The sequence below is a fragment of the Mytilus edulis genome, chromosome 12 (genome assembly GCF_963676685.1).
Source record: "Mytilus edulis chromosome 12, xbMytEdul2.2, whole genome shotgun sequence".
Lineage (NCBI taxonomy): Eukaryota > Metazoa > Mollusca > Bivalvia > Mytilida > Mytilidae > Mytilus > Mytilus edulis.
Window position 1 is genome coordinate 79,341,529 of NC_092355.1, and position 16,459 is coordinate 79,357,987.

The following is a 16,459-nucleotide window of genomic DNA, read 5'->3' on the forward strand; positions in this document are numbered from 1 at the left end:
TCTAGCTAAACCTCCCACTTATATGACAGTTGTTTATAGTTCCGTTATATTGTCACAACTGGGTGAGCAACCCAAACAGACATAATTTAACTTAGATGAAATTAGCTAAAACAAACCATTCATAAATGTTCTTCACCCGCCTACGGGTGCGGGATTCTCTGGCTGTATTTAAGACCCATTGGTGGCCTTCGGCTGTTGTCCGCTCTTTGGTCGGGTTGTTATCTCTTTGACATATTCCCCATTCCATTCTCAATTTTATTTAAATGGTTCATGTGTTGGGACAATGAAGAAGTTGAAACAGAATTTGATAAGGCTGGCATGTTCCTCTGAAGGTCTGAAACACGTGTTGCTACTTTTTGTTTGAAAAGTCTGTCATCATTAAAAAGTTATGGGACATTACCTATGGATTATATTTTTTTTAATGAAAACAAAGCATACAAATAAGGTTTTTGGAAGGTATCTATTAAAGGTTTTAATGAAAAACCTCAATTTGCATTTTAGGTTAAATGCATCCAAGTGATAGATACAGTTAGCTCATCACGCCTAAATCCATATTGTTGGTTTTTTTCATTGATCCTGATATATTTTCTACCTATTTTCAATAGATACTCCTTTTCAATAAATGAGCCAAAGAAATTAGATATTACATGTTCGATTGTGCAGATTTATTACACCTATGTTTATATAGTGTAAGAAAATGAAAGATGCCATTTACATTAGCAGGTTTTCTGTGGAATTCTGTTATGTGGTTTACCAACTATTTTCTATTTATAATGATGGGATAATGTTTCAATTGCAGGTATGTGTTCGTATCAAAGTTGGTAAGAAAGTATTTATACATGAAGAGGAATCAGGAACAGATAGTTCATCATGGGTATGTTTATTCACAATGTATTCCATATTTTCATTTATATATTACACATAGTACATGCATTTTCATGCCATATTCAGATGCTGAAAACAAAATAAAATTAAACCTATGCTCAGTAAATGTGAAAGAAACATACTCAAAAAGTTTCACAGTACAAATGAGGTGAGTGGTATATGTTCAGCATTCCACGTAAAGGTTCATCAAGTCGAAAACCCACTGTCATATATATGTTTCCCTTTTTATAATGCATTTCAAATTTAAAACTCAATCAGCATTCCTCAAAATTTCAAAGTCATCATACTGCTTGCTGTTCTTTAGTTGATAGCACATTCAAACCGAATCATTATCAAGTATGACTCAGTTACAATAGAAACAAATATAAGTATCTGTAGGCCACCAATGGGTCTTTAACACAGCGAGCAAATCCCGCAACCAGAGTTGGGCCTCAGTTGACCCCTAAAAAAAGGAAAAACCATATATTACCCAAGTTTGTTGAATGATACATTTATGATCCAGTTTAAACGTTATGATTGATATTTTTGTTCGGTCATTATGAATACTGTTGAAGCTCATTAGAGTTTGGAAGAGTGACATCAATTTGGTTATGTGTGTTATGATAATAAAATTGTGTTTATATTAGTATAATTTAATTTTGGATGTAACGTGTCTTCTGATTGGCGGACGTCATTTTGTTTATCAGCTCATATACATAATTTTGTCATATGACTGTGACGTCAGCAACGTTTTTTTTTTATGATTAACTCCGGTTTAAAATGGAATTAAGAATTAAATTATAAGAAATGACTGTAATATTTTTTTTTTGCCTATTCGAAATAACATAAAAAATGTGGTGCACACTTTAAAATAACCCGCTACACGGGTTATTTATTGTGCACCACATTTTTTATATTATTTCTTCATAGACAGAAAAAATATTACAGTCATTCCTTAAGGCCAATTAAAATTAATTGATAAATTTTCATCCCCGCCCGCCCCTCTGAAATCGTCCCGCCCAGATTTTTTTTATTTTGAAAAATTTACGATTTCCGGATTTTGTTAATTTCCGTTACCGGTAAACGTCAATGATTTCGTTTCTTTCAAAACTTCCTGTTTCAATTTTGTTTTTCGTATTTCTTCGAGTAATTTAGAATAACTCTACAGATCTATGATGACAACATCATCTACCGAGAATAGAGATTGATTACGGGTAGGGTATAAAATATTCGGGTTACGATTAATACGCTGTTCCAAAAATGCAAATCGCTGCGGCATGACACAAATTTCTATGATTAGAAAACCATGGAAATTATTATTGATACTGTAAAATATCAATGACTTTGTGTCGGGAATTTTGGACTGTGAATGATATCCCAAGCTCAAGAATTGTGGAACACGTTGGTACAAAAATGACTGGATTAAAACAAATTGACACAAGCTCGAACTGGTTAGATTTTTGAGATATATTGAGTTCAAAAAGTCGGCAAACATACATTTTGTAGATTTATCCATGGCTATTCTTTTTTTGTTGAGAAACAACAAACAACCTCTGCCCCAATACATGTAAAACAGTTTTTGCCAATCAGAGATATTAATTTGAAAAATTTGAAAAATTATGTACGATTCCTTGTACATGTATATACATGCTAGAAGCTTATACTGTTGCATATATGAAGGAAACGTCACAAGATGGTTTGATATGAAATAAAAAATAAAAAATAAAATCCTCCCACCCGCCCCATTTTTTTCAAAAATTTGGATGAAAATCTTCTAATTAAATTTAGTTGGCCTAAGTGTTAGTTTATTAATACTGTGAAAGTACTTTTATTCGTGGGGTACCAATTTTCGTGGTTTTCGTGGATGACTTTATCCACGAATTTAAGTGTCCAACGAAATAAATAACCATTGTCTAAATCAAGACCTGGAAAGATCCCAATCAGTAGGTTTGACTACTGATATGACATGTATGATCTAGTCTAAGAGAAGATATTGAATAGCACCAACTCTGAGAATACTTTAATAGCAGTCACAGAACTACAACCGCATGCAGGATTATACCCATTTAATCTTTAATAACCTAAAATGTACAACTTTTGTTTTTGATCAATGAAAGTCAGATTTCCGGTATTGATATGCTAGTATGATAAAGTGTTCATTTTATATCCTCATAGTTCTCGTACATACAAGAAATAAAAAAATTATGCTGGTCTTGATTTTGATAAGAATTATTTGGCAATTCATAGCATTTGTTTATGTTACTGTTTTCTTTAGGTGACATGTTAATTGCCTAATTAACACCTTTGGTGGTCTTTAATCTGTTGATCACTTTATCATGGGTTAACTAATGTTATCACTACGATTTACACGGGTCAATGTTTACTTTACAATTTCCTTCAATCTAGACTATTTGTAACCCTCGTTTCTAAAGGCTTCAATTTTTCAATTTTTTTTTTTTTAGAAAACTAAAATCCACGAATTTAAAAACCCACGAACATGTAAATATTGCTCAAACCACGAAAATTGATACCCACGAATTAAAGTACTTTCACAGTATGCCTTTTACAAATCAATTATCAGATTTTCACGGTATAAGTAGGAGTTTCTAATATTTATATTACAACTGAACATCAGACTTACCTATGGTAACGGTTAACTGAAATTTATTTTGCTCGAAATATATGTTTTATTCTATTGTTTTTCATGTTTTTTAAATATTTTGGAAATTTTCCAGTCATCAATAGGTAGACTATTTGACTTATCAACATGTTTTAAATATCAGGACTTTGCAATAAAATTAACGGTACCAATTTTCCTGCACCTGTACGCATTTCGGCAATACATGTCTCTTCAGTGACGCTTGTGGCCAAAATATTTAAAATCCAAAGCTTAAATAAAAGATGAAGACTTGTGACATTACGTAAAGAGATGGAAAATATCAAGGCAACATTAAACACACAAATATAAACACTTAATATAATGGCAAAAACACGTCCGACACAAACACACAATATCATAGCAACAAACACAAGTCTAATACAATCACATAATTTCATGGCAACAAACACAATCTAATACAAACACACAATATCATGTCAACAAACACAAGTCTGATACAAACACACAATATCATTGAAACACACACAAATGTTAAACAAACACCCACTATAATGGCAACAAAAACACAAGTCTAATGTAAACACACAATACTATGGCACAGAATAAAATTGTATTACAAACAAACAGTATCATGGCAAAAATACAACTTTAACACAAACACACATATCATGACAGAAAATATAAGTATTATAATAACACACAATATCATGGCCAAAATACTGTGAAGAATATTACAAACACACATTATCATGGCAGAACAATCCTTGTCTAATACAGAGACAGAATATCATTGCAGATAATACAAGTCTAATAAATACGCACAATTAGTATGGCAACATACACAAGTCAAATACAAACACACAATATAATGGCAATAAACACAAGTTTAATAAAAACACGCAATATCCTAGCAACAAACATAATTATAATACCAACACACAGTTTCACTGACAACAAACAATTTTGGGAATATTCCTGTCATCAATATGTAGATTATTTGACCTATTGACAGGTTTTAAATATCGAGACTTTGTAACTTTTGACATCAAAGAGAGGAAGGCTATCAACAGAACATTAAAAACGCAGGTCTATAAATAAAAACACACAATATCATGGCAATAAACACAAGTCTGATACAAACACACAATATTATTGAAACACACATATATATAATAGAATTACACAATATCATGGAAACACACACAAGTTTAATACAAAAACACGATCCTGGAAATAAACACAAGTCTAATACAAGTACACAATTTACTGGCAACAATCACAAGTTTATTACAAGTACATAATATCATGGCAACTAAAGCAAGTCTATTAAAACTCGTATTTGCATGGCAACAAACAAAATCATGGCAGAAAATACAAATTATAATTCAAAAACATAATATCATGGCAACAAACACTAGTCTCCTACAATATTAGAGCAACACCCACAAGTCTCCTACAATATCATGGCAACAAACACAAGTCAAATACAATCAAACAATATCATGGCAACAAGTAGAATTATAATAAAAACACACAATAGTATGGCAACACACAAGTCAAATACAAACACACAAAATCAAGGCAATAAACACCAGTTTAATACAAGTATACAATATCCTGGCAACAAACTCAAGTCTAATATAAGTACACAATATCCTGGCAACAAACTCAAGTCTAATATAAGTACACAATATCCTGGCAACAAACTCAAGTCTAATATAAGTACACAATATCCTGGCAACAAACTCAAGTCTAATACAAGTACACAATATCCTGGCAACAAACACCAGTCTAATACAAGTACACAATATCCTGGCAACAAACTCAAGTCTAATACAAGTACACAATATCCTGGCAACAAACACAAGTCTAATACAAGTACACAATATCCTGGCAACAAACACAAGTCTAATACAAGTATACAATATCCTGGCAACAAACTCAAGTCTAATACAAGTACACAATATCCTGGCAACAAACTCAAGTCTAATACAAGTACACAATATCCTGGCAACAAACTCAAGTCTAATACAAGTACACAATATCCTGGCAACAAACTCAAGTCTAATACAAGTACACAATATCCTGGCAACAAACACAAGTCTAATACAAGTACACAATATCCTGGCAACAAACTCAAGTCTAATACAAGTACACAATATCCTGGCAACAAACACAAGTCTAATACAAGTACACAATATCCTGGCAACAAACACCAGTCTAATACAAGTACACAATATCCTGGCAACAAACTCAAGTCTAATACAAGTACACAATATCCTGGCAACAAACACCAGTCTAATACAAGTACACAATATCCTGGCAACAAACACAAGTCTAATACAAGTACACAATATCCTGGCAACAAACTCAAGTCTAATACAAGTACACAATATCCTGGCAACAAACTCAAGTCTAATACAAGTACACAATATCCTGGCAACAAACTCAAGTCTAATACAAGTACACAATATCCTGGCAACAAACTCAAGTCTAATACAAGTACACAATATCCTGGCAACAAACTCAAGTCTAATACAAGTACACAATATCCTGGCAACAAACTCAAGTCTAATACAAGTACACAATATCCTGGCAACAAACATTTTATGGGCCAAGTTTTCAAGTTGGTCCAAATCGGGGTCCAAAATTATTATATTAAGTTTTGTGCAATAGCAAGAAATTTTCAATTGCACAGTATTCCGCAATAGCAAGAAATCTTCAATTGCACAGTATTGTGCCATAGCAAAAAACCTTTAATTGCACAGTATTGCGCAAAAGCAAGAAATATCTAATTGCACAATATTGCGCAATCGCAAGAAATTTTCAATTGCACAGTTTTGCGCAATAGCAAGAAATATTCAATTGCACAGTATTGTCCCATTTTCAAATTGGTCTACATTAAGGTCCAAAGGGTCAATAATTAAACTTTGTTTGATTTCAACAAAAATTGAATATATGGGGTTCTTCAACATGCTGAATCTTACCATGTATTTAGATTTTTAATATTTGGGCCCGGTTATCAAATTGGTCCACATTGAGGTCTAAAGGGTCTAAAATTTAACATTATTTGATTTCATCAAAAATTGAATTCTTGGGGTTCTGTGACATGATGAATCTAACCATGTATTTAGATTAAGTTCTTAGAACACATTCATTCTGTGTCAGAAACCTATGTTTTGTCACAATCCAAATTCAGAGCTGTATCAAGCTTAAATGTTGTGTCCATACTTGCCCCAACTGTTCAGGGTTCGACCTCTGCGGTCGTACAAAGCTGGGCACTGCGGAGCTTCTGGTTAAAATTTTAATAACTTTCTTAAACTATCCTGGATTATAACAAAACCTGGACAGAAGCTTGTCTATGACCATAAGATAGTATCCAGAAGTAAATTTTGTAAAAATAAAATTCCATTTTTTTCCAAATTTGGTTTATAAATGGACTTAGTTTTTTTATGCCAGGAAACATTACATTCACTTTTTTGTTAAAGTTTTCAAAACTTTCTTAAACTATCCTAGATTTGTACCAAACCTGGACAGAAGAATGTTTCTAATCATAAGATAGTATCTAGAAGTGAATTTTCTAAAAACAAAATCCATTTTTCCCGTATTTTACTTATAAATGGACTTAGTTTTTCTTCCAGTTAGCAATACATAGTTTTTCTTCCAGTTAGCAATACATAGTTTTTCTTCCAGTTAGCAATACATACAGTCTGCAGTTAAAGTTTTAAATCATTTTTAAGATTCCTAAACTATCCTGGATTTTTACCAAACTTGGACAGAAGCTTCTGACAATCAAAAGATAGTATAGAGAGGAATATTTTTATTGATTTTTTTCATCATTTTAGTTGAGTGTGTGATTAACAGCAAAAGTAGGCAAGACACTGGGTTCCGCGGAACCCTTACAAATTTTTAAAATAATTGGCAAAGACACCAGAGATTATTAAAATCATTAAGAGCGAAAACTCCAATAACGAGTCGACTAACGATTTCATTGGGCATTTTGACCTCCTTGTAGATTTTGTCTTATTGGTATTTTTGCTATTAAAATTTTCTATTCATTATTATATATTTCAATTTTATGGGCAAATAATGAAAGTGGTAAAATTCGTCATATATATATAGCTCATATAAGAAGTCATTTGACCATTTTGACGTGAATGGACATTAGATAGAGCTTAACATTTCTAAACAGGGTTTTTCACATCAGGGTTTCGCTATTTATAGCGGTTTTCAATAGGCAGCACTTTATCTTAATGTTTTAATTCAAGTCATGCTGGCTATCTTGGATGGCAGACAGGGTTCTCCAACACACTTTTAAAACTAGATACACTAATGATAATTGTTGCTTAGTTTAACCAAAACTGTCCGACGACTTCCGTAAAGACATGTGTGCGGTGATATTCGGCCCAGCAGTTTCAGAGAAGACTATAGGAAAAGCTAACGAAAATGAAAACAGACGACGGACGCTAAGTGAAGATAAAAGCTCCCAAAGTATCTCAAACATGCATTCTCTGCAAGAAAGTCAATGATATCTTGGATAATCAAATGCTTGGCCAGTAGAAACATCCGAACGATCAGATGCGTAGTGTAATTAAAAGAAAGTGAAAGTATAATGTTTGTCATAAAAATAACAGAGCAAAATGAGTTTTCGGTTGTCTTGATCTTTAAAAACTACCAATACAAATGAAAGTAACTTTCAAATTTCAACATTCCTTTAGTGTGAATGAATAAAAATTCATGCCCATGTTGACCGGTGTCAAAGTGAAGCTGTATCTGTTTACCCTTCCGGAGCAACTGAGTTCACCCCCAGTTTTTGGTGGGGTTCGCATTGATCAGCCTTTAGTTCATATGTTGTGTTTTGTGTACTATTGTTTGTATGTGTGTCTTTTGGTTTTTTGTTTCTTTTTTAATCTGACATGGCGTTGTCAGTTTGTTTTCGACTTGTGAGTTTGAATGTCCCTTTGGTATCCGTGTTGCCTATCTTTTAACTATATAGTGGAAAAGCATACCAAATGAGTGACACTGTTTTTAATTATAATATTATGAAATCAAATTCACAGCTTCTTGAAAGGGATTGAATTTTCAGAGAAGCGTCATGATATTTACAGCAATGTGGACAATTTAATTTTGAAAACCCTAGGACATGACTACGACTAACTCGGTAAAGCCACTGTGCAAAATGTATGTCTGTGTAGGCTACTTATTTCCCGCCTCTTGTTTCACATCAATTCATATTTATTGATTTTAAATTCAAGGAAATGTAATGCTTTTCGAACGTTAATATCAAACTGTGTTTTCAGTATTGTAATTGGGTGAGAAAGGCTTTGTATAGTGAGTGATTTTGTCAATTTGTACATAAAAATAAAGTGTATTGAAGTTTCTATTCTAGTTCCCGGATTTCCTTATCAGTTGTTGTCCATACATTAGTATCCCATTAGGTTTCTTTTATGTTTTCTGTTCCATTATACACGAAAAGATACAACGAAAATCACCCATTCAGAACAACGCAACAAGATACACCACATCACTACGCATTCTCTTTCCATTATACAAGAAAAGATATAACGAAAATCTCCCATTCAGAACAACACAACAAAATACACCACTTCACTAATATTGATCCAAGGCAAGTAAAAAAGAAACAAAAAAGAAAACGACGAAAAGCATTTCCCTTAAAATTTAATTCACTACCTATCTATAGAATCGAGGCTAATGTCCATCTGTTTATGCCGTTTGTAGATTTTTATTTTCGGTGACTATCTTATTGACATTTTCCAACATTTTTTTTAAATACGAAAAGACGAATAGACTATTGCATGAATCGCATGAACGACGTACGCATGACCTTATCAAATATTTCAAAACCATAGTCAATCTCACCAGTCCCTGCTTATTATTTCAGTACTTTTTGCAAACTTTAAAAAAAACATGCCTATGTAGATAAAATAAAAAAAAAGAAAGATGTTAATTCTTATTGTTTCCGTTTTCCGTTTCCTTTCCGTAATCCGTTCCGTTTTTCGTTTCCGCCTTTAAGCAACACCCCAAAAATACAGGTCTATCACAAACACATAATATCATGTCTGAAGATACAAGTCTTATACAAACATGACAAACACACAAAATCATGGCCAAAAATAAAAATCATTATGGCCAAAAATACAGGTCTAAAACAAACACACAATATCATGACAAATACTACAATTCTAGCTTATTAAAAAAATGTAAGATCACAAAAATACTGACTCCAAAGAAAATTCAAAATGGAAAGTCCATAATCAAATGCCAAAATCAGTAGCTCAAACACATCAAACTAATAAACAACAACTGTCATATTCCTAACTTGGTATAGGCATGTTCTCATTAAGAAATAGTGGCTTAAACCTGGTTTTATAGCTAGCTAAACCTCTCACGTGTATGAAAGTCGTATAAAATTCCATTATATTGACAACGATGTGTGAACAAAAGAAACAGACATAATAGGTAAACATGTCAAAAATAGGGGTACAGCAGTCGCCGTTGTGTTATTATCTTAATCACTATAAAAACAAACAAATATATGAACAAACATTTACCATGACACAATGACAGGATGCACAAGTACAGAGCCTCGTCACATGCAAAAAAGGAACACAAACAGGTACACAGACAAAGCACATTAGCAAAGTACGAAAGACAATACAGAAATAATCATAGAACAATAACACAATGACTGGAAGTAAAGAGCCACGTGATATGTGACCAAGAAACACAAAAATGTATACAGAAAAAGCACATTAACAAAAATGAAAGACATGAACACACATTATCATAGCAAATGATACAATTTTAACACAAACACACAATATCATCGCAAAAAGTACAGTTCTAACACAAACAAACAGTATGATTTTTAATTTTAGTTTCTTGTGTATATTTCGGAGTTTAGTATGACGCCCATTATCACTGAACTAGTATACATTTTTGTTTAGGGGCCAGCTTAAGCACGCCTCTTGGTGTAGGAGTTTCTCGCTGCATTGAAGAGCCATTGGTGGTCTTCGGCTGTTGTCTCTTTGACACATTCCCCATTCCCATTCTCAATTTTATTTAGTTGAAACTGTAAAGTTTAAGATAATAAATTTGAAGTAAAGATAAACACGTACAATTAACTCTTCATTCATTTGAATCTCTTGTTTAATTTTTTTCCCCGAAAAATAGATAGCTCTTAAACAATTTGACTATTAAATCAAGATAATGCTGAGATCAAAATATTGTTTGTGTTTATTACAAAGGGCCTGGTAATGATTAATTTTACCGAATTGTACCTGTATTCCAAATTAATACATTTGCAAAACTTTTATGAAAGTATTATTAACTACTTCGTACAATTTAACATGTTTAATACTAGTTAAGATATTTATTATAAAATACAAAAAGCCTTTAAAATAAGAAATCATCTTCGAAAGGATAAATATTAATAATAAAATGTAATTTCAGCCTTTTGAAAAAAAAAAGATATCTTTAGAATGATGAATTTTATAAAAGTCTAATTTTTGAAAAAAAGAAGTAATCATAAACAATTGATTAATGTACTTTTTGAGGACCTCCACTTGAAAGATACCAAAGAGACATTCAAACTCATAAGAAAATAGTCTGTCAAGCAATAGTACACAAAACACAACATGAAAACTAACGACTAAGCAAAACTAAGATCATCAAAAGCTGGGGATGATCTCCAGTTCTTCTGAAGGGTAAGCAGATATTGCTCCACATGTAGCACCCCTCGTGTTAATCATGTAAGTACACACCCGGGATAAAGTATAATTTGGTAGGTAAAATTTAGGGAAAAGGTGGAAGGATTGTAGGACATTTGTAACACATCCGCTATTATCTGTTGAACGAATATTCCATAACGGTCAAGTAACTCGTGATGCCGTCCGTAAAATTTACGAAGGGATGATTGCAACTTTACAACTAGGAACTCTTGGTTTAATACCTTATTTGAGCAGCAACCTTCTATCAAGGAAATTATGATAGGAAATACAAACCCTGGAATATTAATGTATCATTTAAAAAATATACACTCCGTTTGCAAACGCTACTGGTTTGCCGATTGTTTGTTGAAAAACACGTCTTTCAAACGTAACTTAAGCTGTATTTATGGTATTGAGGTGGATCAGTTCTTTTTCATTTTTTAAAATTCATTAGCAAAACCATTCGGACAGTTTGAAAAAAAACAAGCTCTCATCAAATTCATAACATCTTTAGTTTATCACAATGGTATTTATGATTTGACAACTCTCACTTTCATACATTTTCTCATCCGTTTTCAATGTCACAATTCTTTTGTCATACTAATGATTTTCAATGACGTCATTTACTCGGATTGACATGAAGTCCACTGGCAAGACTCATTAAAAAAACATAGGATATGGGAGTATGATGGGAGCAGCCTAAACAAATCATGCTATTGTCAATCACCAAACATACAATATTTTCGAAGCGTTTGAAGAGCGTCATGTTAGGAAATACATTTTCTTATAATATTTTTGCCTTTTTCATATTTTATATTTCAATTTTATACTTTTAATTTTTGTCGAGCCTGCGACTTTTGTCGCTGAAAGCTTGACATAGGGATAGTGATCTGGCGGCAACGTAGCTAACTTCTTAAAAGCTTTATATTTTAGAAGGTGGAAGACCTGGATGCTTCATACTTTGTATATGGATGCCTCATGCCACGAAGATTCCGTCAGTCACATGTCCAATGTCCTTGACCTCAATTTCATGGTTCAGTGACTACTTGAAAAAAAAGTTAAGATTTTTGTAATGTTAAATTCTCTCTTATTATAAGTAATAGGATAACTATATTTGGTGTGTGCTTACCTTGCAAGGTCCTCATGCCCGTCAGACAGTTTTCACTTGACCTCGAACTCATTTCATGGATCAGTGAACAAGGTTAAGTTTTGGTGGTCAAGTCCATAAGCAATAGGTCTGGTATATTCGGTGTATGGAAGGACTGTAAGTTGTACATGTCCAACTGGCAGGTGTCATCTGGCGTTGACCTCATTTTCATGGTTCAGTGGTTATAGTTAAGTTTTTGTATTTTGGTCGGTTTTTCTTATACTGCATGCAATAGGTCTACTATATTTGGTGTATGGAATGATTGCAATGTGTACATGTCTATCTGGCAGGTGTCATCTAACCTTGACCTCATTTTCATGGTTCAGTGGTCAAAGTTAAGTTTTTGAGTTTTGGTCTTTTTTTCTAATACTATATGCAATAGGTCAACTATATTTGGTGTATGGAAATATTTTATGATCTATACGTCAGTCGCGCAGGTTTTATTTGACCTTGACCTCATTTTCACGGTTCATTGCTAAGTGTTAAGTTTTTGTGTTTTGGTCTGTATTTCTTAAACTGTAAGCAATAGGTCAACTCTATTTTTGTATGGAAGAATTGTTAGCTGTACATGCCTGTCTGGCATGGTTCATCTGACCTTGACCTCATGTTCATGGTTCATTGGTCAATGTCTAGTTTTCTGAGTTAATGTTAAGTTTATGTGACAGTTGTAATAAAGCTTTATATTTAGAACGATCAACATAATATCAATGATTAATTAAGAAGGCAAGACATTTCAGTGTGTGCACTCTTGTTTTCAGTTTACCATGGAGCAGATCAATTTTACAAAGATGGGAATAATTGTGCTGAATATTCTTACTGATGCTTCATACGACCTATTAAAACAAGATATACCAAATTTACGTCCAAGGAGCGAGTGTGATATATCATACTTATACCAGGAGCACTTTAAACTAAATAAACATGCTCCATCTAATGGATGGGGAGGAAAATGGCAGAAAATTCAGGTTACAAACATAGCTATTGGAGATGATATTGAACGTATAAGACTTACAAGGAATGAACTACAACACTCAACGGAAGCTGAACTTGGGGATACACGTTTTAATGAGTTGTGTAACATATTAAGTGACCTTTTAAAAAGGCTTGATCAACTTAACAAACCAGCAAGGCTTTATATTGATCGCCTAAATGCAACTTTGGCTAAAACTGTTTCTGCTCAGGAAGTTCAATCAATCGGAAATGAAATGTTAGGTAAGTATGGTTTAAACTGTTGAAATTCTTAATAGCCTTTGTAAAAACAAAATATGTGCACAAAGTTTGTTATGATTTTATCCATACTTTTTTTTCAAAAGTATGAGCGTATACATACATAAGTATTATAGAGAAAAGTTTGTTTCTAGAAAAGTGTTTCACTATAACTTTTTTTCTACTGGTTCAAAAATGGGTATCTCTGTAAATCTTTTATTTTTGGAGTAGAATTTAAAACGGTAACTAAAATTTATTGTGCAGTTGTAATTTATTTTGTTTTCATTTCAGGAATGGACATTGAAGTTGAAATTACCCCAACACAATAGAGAAATATGCTCATCTGCAGGAGTTGTATTGTAAATAGTTATCAAGACACTTTATTAGAAATACACAACATACCAACTTATTTGCAGTAGACCGATCAATTTTCATCTTATATTGAGATGTATTCCGACCAATTATAGTCCGTCTTAAACTGTCTCTTAATAGAAAGAATGACCCGTATGAAAAGTCAACCAAACTGTTTATTCATTAAGTTAAGGAATATAATGGTCAAGATTAAAAAGTCAACCAACAGTATATTTATAGAGCTCAGGGATTGTTAATAGCTAAGATGAAACTGCGAATTAAACTCTCTTTTAATAAGGTTATAAAAGAAATATACAAAAATGAAATTGTGAATCCTACTCCATTTATACAGTTCAAGAGAGTAATGGTTAATATACAATAGTGGACCATGTGTCTATTCGTTAAGTTAAAGAAAGTAATGGTCTAGATGAAATATTGAACCACAGTCGAAAAAGTGAACCGATATAGGACTGTCTCAGTATTATTTATGATGTCTCGTTACATGCAGTAAACCATATAATGCATATATCCATTTTAGTTTTCTATATTGTGTTACGTAGACTGGTGTTTGTCTTTTGGTATTCTTTTGTTACCATTGCGTTGTCAGTTTGTCTTCGACTGATGAATTTAAAAAGTGAAATCACAAAAATACTGAACTCAGAGGAAAATTCAAAACGGAAAGTCCGTAATCAAATGGGAAAATCTTATAATAAAACATCAAACGAATGGACCACAAATTTCCCTATGGTATCTTCCGTATCACTTTTGCAACAACTCTTAAGGAATCCATAGGAACCGTACTTGGCCTGTTAATATGCTAAATGTCTGCCACTATCCAACATACAATCGTTTTCCAGTGGCTGTCCAATGTTCTGCCCTTCATTAAGTTCTTCTATTTGTTAACTTGTTCTTGTCCTGAAGATGCATGAAATATTTGCCACTAGATGTTATATGGGCAGGTGAGCTACTGGCGCCTGTCGTTCATCAACAAAACTATGAGTAAGACATGATAAACAAACAAGTCAAAATAACAAACTTTAGTTGACTCTTTATGATCGTTTTGATTTTTGCTTTGTTTAGTAGGGGACAAAAACTAGTAAATATAGAGAAGCTGTAAACAAGAATTATATCCTAGTCTATGGATATTTGATAGAATTTGTACAACTACAGACACGCTTTATTCGGTAACACTTAATCAGAAAATCTAGATCAAAGTTGTATATCTCGGATTCCTTAACCAGAATTAGAATCATAATGATTAGAATCTTAATGATTCTAAATACTTTATCAAAGCTGTTTTTTTCAATTATCATACTGATATATTTGTACGCATATCATATATCATTGAGCTGTTTGTCAGTGTGTAACAACGATATTGTCGACTGTTAAATTTACAACGCAAAATTTTAAATAATTTTTTGTAAAATTTTGCATCGGAACTCATTGTCAAAGAAAATCAATTAACTTGTGACTTAAGAATTTAGAATCATTAAAAATAGGTTGATATCTTGTTTTTATTCAGAATGTCTTTTAGCTTTGATACTGTAGACTTTAGTTCAGAACCCTTTTAAAAATGATTCATTTGTTGAATAGACAAGGAGAAATTGTTGGTTAAGGTGTAGACTAGATGTCGAGAAATTGTCCATATCTCTTTATTGATGGTTAAGTTGTAGACTAGATGTAGGAGAAATTGTCCATATCTCTTTATTGATGGATATGGTGTAGACTAGATGTAGGAGAAATTGTCCACATCTCTTTCTTGATGGTTAAGGTGTAGAAAAGATGTAGCAGAAATTGTCCATATCTCTTTATTGATGATTAAGGTGTAGAATAGATGAAGAAGAAATTGTCCATTTCCCTTTCTTGATGGTTAAGGTGTAGAAAAGATGTAGGAGAAATTGTCCATATCTCTTTATCAATGGTAAAAGTGTAGAAAAGATGTAGGAAAAAATTATCCATATCTCTTTATTGATGATTAAGGTGTAGAATAGATGTAGGAGAAAATGTTCTTATCTCTTTATTGATGGTTAAGGTGTAAAATAGATCAAGGAGAAATTGTCCATCTCTCTTTATTGATGGTTAAGGTGTAGAATAGATGAAGGAGAAATTGTCCATATCTCTTTATTGATGGTTAAGGTGTAGTAGAGATGAAGGAGAAATTGTCTATTTCCCTTTATTGATTGTTAAGGTGTAGAATAGATGTAGGAGAAAATGTCCATATCTCTTTATTAACAGTTGAGGTGTAGAATAGATGAAGGAGAAATTGTCCATATCTCTTTATTGATGGTTAAGGTGTAGAATAGATATAGGAGAAATTGTCCATATCTGTTTGCTGATGGTTAAGGTGTAGAAAAGATGTAGGAGAAATTGTCCATATCTCTTTCTTGATAGATAAGGTGTAGACTAGATGTAGAAGAAATTGTCCATATCTCTTTCTTGATGGTTAAGGTGTAGAAAAGATGTAGGATAAATTGTCCATATCTCTTTATTGATGGTTTAGGTGTAGAATAGATGTAGGAGAAAATGTCGTTATCTCTTTAT

General features: G+C 32.6%; 1 protein-coding gene across 1 annotated transcript in view; it reads left to right on the plus strand.

Annotated features, from left to right (window-relative positions):
• Positions 1–15,380, plus strand: part of LOC139497229 (uncharacterized) — a 308,105-nt gene extending 292,725 nt beyond the window's left edge. Inside the window, exons 13-15 of the mRNA XM_071285357.1 lie at positions 800–874; positions 13,120–13,573; positions 13,859–15,380. Coding sequence (XP_071141458.1) covers positions 800–874; positions 13,120–13,573; positions 13,859–13,896 — 567 coding nt within the window. The 3' untranslated portion in view covers positions 13,897–15,380. The remainder of the gene's footprint in view (positions 1–799; positions 875–13,119; positions 13,574–13,858) is intronic.
• The last annotated feature ends 1,079 nt before the right edge of the window (positions 15,381–16,459 follow it).